Source organism: Synchiropus splendidus, chromosome 18, assembly GCF_027744825.2.
Source record: "Synchiropus splendidus isolate RoL2022-P1 chromosome 18, RoL_Sspl_1.0, whole genome shotgun sequence".
In the NCBI taxonomy this organism is placed as follows: Eukaryota; Metazoa; Chordata; class Actinopteri; order Syngnathiformes; family Callionymidae; genus Synchiropus; species Synchiropus splendidus.
Genome location: NC_071351.1, coordinates 8,430,001 through 8,435,226, shown reverse-complemented (window position 1 = coordinate 8,435,226; position 5,226 = coordinate 8,430,001). Strand labels below are relative to the sequence as shown.

The 5,226-nt window shown below is 41.4% G+C and overlaps 1 protein-coding gene across 2 annotated transcripts in view; it reads right to left on the bottom strand.

Moving 5' to 3' along the window:
* The window catches only part of mgll (monoglyceride lipase), a 19,028-nt gene continuing 13,802 nt past the window's right edge, over positions 1–5,226 (bottom strand). For both annotated transcript variants that reach the window (XM_053849399.1, XM_053849398.1), the window contains 4 exons: positions 4,389–4,499; positions 4,139–4,228; positions 2,865–3,080; positions 1–2,336 (listed from right to left, as the gene is read on the bottom strand). In XM_053849399.1, the coding sequence (XP_053705374.1) occupies positions 2,232–2,336; positions 2,865–3,080; positions 4,139–4,228; positions 4,389–4,499 (522 nt within the window). In that variant the 3' untranslated portion in view covers positions 1–2,231. The remainder of the gene's footprint in view (positions 2,337–2,864; positions 3,081–4,138; positions 4,229–4,388; positions 4,500–5,226) is intronic.

The window sequence follows — 5,226 nt, the reverse complement described above, 5'->3', positions numbered from 1 at the left end:
TCATAATTTTATTCTGTCAAAGAATGTGCATGTAATAAAACATTCTAGTAACAGGCGTCATTATTACATGCAGGTAACATCCACATGTTATTACACTGGATATCAAATCAATGTCATGGATTCCTGTGATAAACCTCCAGGCATGATCGCCAAAATATTTTTTTATTGTCCAATTTTAAATTAATTACATAACTGATGCAACTTTACTGGATCAGAATCTTCTATTAAGTCACTATTACAATCAAAAGCCCATTTTTCAAACCTCTGCATGGATGAAGTCCACTGGTTTAGTTCCATTATCACGAGAGACAGACGGTAAAAGTGCAACGACAAAGACAGTTTTGTACAGACAGGATATGACTCAGTGAAACATGACAATCATGAACATGAAACTGCCCTCTTCTGAATCGTGACGTCTCACGCAAACAAATATCCATAAGGCACGAAACACAATCAGAACATGGAATCAAATATTTCTCTGATGGAATAATTTTACATGTGTCCTGGTCCATTATAACAGAATGATCATGTGTTTATCAAGCTGTGGCTGTAAACAGGATTTTCAAATGGACGCATCACATGAAAAACCAACTTAACATGCATCCAACGCGACACGAGATTTTTCTTATCAAAATTTCAAATATACATTTATTACATTTCCCACTCTCCTCTGGATGGTTTGTTAGGTTTGTAGAATCAATGTGAAGCAGTTGTTTTTATCGGAAAAAGATAAGTCAAGCTTTAAATGTAAGAAGAAGAGGAACACATGCGTCTTGTGTGTAACAGTTCTCAATCATAACAAACATAACATCTTCACTTCCTTACCTACAACAGCTTCCAAACAGTCATGAAGCCACGATGAAACACGAGACAATGGGCTCTTTTACGATGCTCCAGCAGGACTGAATGTTTCTTTGTGACCCAAGCTGCAAACCAATCAGCAGCCAGTGTTTGATTTCTCCTTTCACCAAATATGTCGAAGGAATTTCTAGCTGTCATGTGATCACATTAAAGTACAGAGCCCTCAGCAAATGTACATGCTCAGCAGGCCTACAGGGGTTTGGGACTGTTCAGACCAGCAACCCGGCATATCTATTCACGCGTGACAATTTCATAAAACTACCAGTGAAACCAATTGTTTGAGTCCTTATCGCTAGACACCGCCTTTTTCTCTCGCAACAGAGAGTGAACCCCCAGCATCGGCGGCACACACTGCACCACAACTGAGCACACATTTCTCACCGAATGATTGAGCTGAACGGGAATGAGGTGTTGCCATGGTTACTGACAGCAACTCCCGCCTCCCCTCGGTCCATCTCTCCACAGCACTCAGAGCTAATGGTGACGGCTAATGTGCGCTTGTATAGCCTGACAGGTGAAGACTCGCGAGTGCTGTCTTGACTCAACGCCTTCATCCGCGCATCACCACGGTGTCCAGACGGTTGGGCGAAACTAACCCTCACAGTTGTGGGGATTTTTAAGCACGGTTCCTATTACATCAACATTATCTATATTTGCAACTGCAGCAACCTGAGTGTAACTCAAAATGTCTTGGCATTTTTTTAGGAAAACATACAGAACTTTATTAGTAACAGCTACTTTATCATTTAAAATGAAATTCCTGACGGCGGCACAGTGGTTTTAACATCAAATTTGGACACTAAGATGTCAAATCCTCAGAGGGATCATCCTAGCGTCAAGTGACAATTTAGAGTTGAACCTGAATACATGTTTCAGACTGCCAGGAAGAGAGCTAACAGGCTATCATGGAGAGAACATAGAACCCTGACAGGACAATCGAATCCCTAAGCACCAGTCTCCCTGACTATTTTAAATGTAACTTCACTCAGAGTTTTACTCTGGTCATCAATTCGAAATAAATCACTGTAGAGGTTTTGTTTATGTCGGTTACTCGTCAGTGTCCAGCGCCCCTTGTGGTCCTTGTTTTTATACAAAATAAGAAACTTCCTACCTCTGCCAAAACCAGGAGCAGGATTATTGCACTTACATCTTTAACGTGGTAATAAAAGATTCATAAAAAAAAGTGTTAGTCATGAAGACAACAAAACTGAAAAGTGTTCATTGTCACCATCGACGCTTTAAAACATGAAGTCAAATCTATGCCTGAATAGGAACCCCAGACACAAACGTGCATGTATCATAGTTTTGCCTGCAGCTTACTGAGTGGAAATCGAAAGTTTGCCTGCAGTGTAAAGTCTGGGCATTTTTCTTTAGGCAGGAATGCGCTCTGAAATCCAGCTGGTAATCTCTTTCAGCACAGACTCCGAGACCTCGGGGAGTTCATGGTGAAGTACGTGGTAGGCTCCTTCATAGATCTGCAGGAGAACAAGAGAGCAAGTCACCTGAGAGTCTGCGACAGCAATGAAGAGGCAGGGCTGCATTTAGGCAGACAGACGACTTTGTACTGCCTCAGGGAAAATCGAGGCTCCAAGTCACACACAGCACTTATTTAAAAAAAGAAAACAAAAAAACAAAACCCCAAGTACCGTCACAGATTCAGAGCAATAAAACTAAAAATAAAATAAAATATAAAATTAAAATACACAATGCACAATAATACTAACAATAATAACACTGATATTAGACAAACTTAAAATAAATCTGCTGAATCACGAAGAAATACATGTATATACATATTACTTAGTCAATAATTTAAATAAATCAATGGTTCTATTCAAATTTAATATCAAGTCCTGTGTTTCTGTCAAATAAAGTTAGCTCACCTGCCTCTCACATGCAAATGCATCATCCTGAAGAACAGAATATATTTCACTCTGCTCCACGTTGGTTTCTACAATATGCCTCCTTCAGCAGTATGTAAAAGGAACATACGTATTTCTCACCTTGATCTTCTTGTCTTTGCTTGCAGCCTTCTCATGCAAGCTTTTAGAGCCTTCGATGTCGCACAGCTTGTCGTCGCTCCCGTGCAAGATGTAAAACGGAAAGGTCATCGAAGACATCTTCTCTGAAATGCTGGCACACGCTGCCATCAGTTGCATTCCAAATGAAACCCGAAGTCGGCCTTTGTAAACCAGCTCATCGGACTCAAACTGCGCCACCTGGTGAGAGAGAGAAACAAAGGTTGTTTCCTAAACATTCATTTCAAGGTGATCAAAGTCTGTAATGTGCTGCCGATACATTTGTTTGACTAAAAAAGCCACGAGTTTTAAACAATCCTAAATCAAATGTCCATAAAAGACCACCTTTGTGTTATCCAAATATAAGAGAAGCATGATGGGATTCAAGAATAATGGAGCCTTAATGGAAAAACAACTCAAGACAAGAAAAGAAGAAGTGTTTACATGACTTTAAATATTTAGTCAACAGCAAAGAACAGGTTCCTGGTATTTGACGTTAAACTATGTGGTATCATGATTCATACATGACCGCCGTCTCTGTGTTTACATGACCACATCTCTGTGAACAAGAACAAAAACATCCTCAGGCTTCTCAAAAGGACAAATATTTTTACACAATTTAAAAGAGGAAATACTATAAGAGCATGCATTATAAAAGAAAATACTTAATTATTAGTGAGTAAGGTTAGATAAGAGCAGGGCAAACCCGAGCAGAAGGGGGGGAGATGCAGACAAAAGGAGGAAGGCACAGACAATTCAAGAGGAACTGAGAGCCGCGCCTGAGTCAAATGTTTTTGAGCATAGTTTTATATTTTGAGGAAAATACGCAGTTTTCTTCTGCAGAATTACAACAAAAACCATGTAACCGGCTGGCTGCTGACGTCTGTGTTCGCACACACGGCAAGTGGTTGAGCTCATCTACCGCTCGGCAGTGCAACAGAACAAAGACAATGGTTGGACAAAAAGTCCAAGGTTACAACACAAAGGCAACAAGTACATAGAGACGGAAGGAAAAAGCCGATAACACGTATTAGGGTGACAGTTTTACTGGCATGATTTAAGGACTGAGAAACAATGAGCTGGATAAAATAACAACCTGAGGTCTTCTGAAGTGAAACGGGTTCACACTGAGCTCTTCCTTAATAACCGAGTTCACTCAAGGCCGGACACGTACAAGCAGATTCCGCGGTTCTCCCTTCATTGTTTGTGACACTGCATTGTAATTGTAGATCATCTGGTAAAAGCACTTTGTCGCTCACCGCTTTTGGCTCTCGTGACACCAGTTTGGACTCAATGGATCCAATTGGCAAATTGGGAGCCAGCACGCTCATGACCTTCACCACAAATACCTGCGGGCAGACAGGAAAAACAGTTCACATCCAAATACACAACACCCAGTCATTACATTTTTAATATTAGGTCGTGATGACTGATGAATATTGAACTCCTAATTCAGATAAATTCAAGATTATTATGGGACTAAGTCAAGAGCAAGGCAACCAGAATTACTTTGAATGGTGTCGCCATTTCTGCACTGACATTGACCAATGGACCAATGAGGACCAACCCAGCGAAATCGCTCTGTCTTTCACAGGCTGAGAGGATGGAGATGGCACCACCCTGAAACACAAAGAGCAGACCTTGCTTTGTTATACACATGATTTAAACCTCCCATCCGTTCACATTGATCAGCAACAGAGTCATAGTGTCAACCAAAAATAGGACAATTCCTTCCAAATTTTATAAAGAACTAAATGCCCTCAGTTAATTCTTCCACTTTACACCGAATAAAGGTGTCCTTCCCTGGCCTCAGGATGGGTCTCAGCCAAGGAGGTGAGAGGTTCTGGGTGGGAAAACCAGTAAGGGGTCAAGGCGAACACAAAACAATCTTTTGTTCAGATGGTTGTGAATTTCCAGCCTGCATTTTTGTTGTTGCTACCCCGCACAGAATGGGGGGAGAAATACGATTCCCGCCCTCTGGGCCGAAAGAAGTCGCCTGTAGTTGACCCGGACGGATGCTGACCTTTGGCACCGTGCATGTCGGGGTGACAATAAATCACAGTCAAGGCCTGATGATGTTATTTTTCACATTAATGGACTCTAACACACTCAAATCCCAGAGGAGCGCATCGGTGAACTGGGAGCTCACTCTGAAATCTAATTGCAGTGAGTCTTTGTCAGTGGTGTGAATATTCATCAAGCTGGGGCCTCAGACTGGGCACAAAAAGAGGAGCAAAGAAGACAAAACTTTTCCCACCAGAGACTCTCACCAGAGCCTAAAAGCCGTATGGTGGCCCACACCAACACAAATTCTGCTTTAAAATGACTTTGATCTATCCAGAGATGT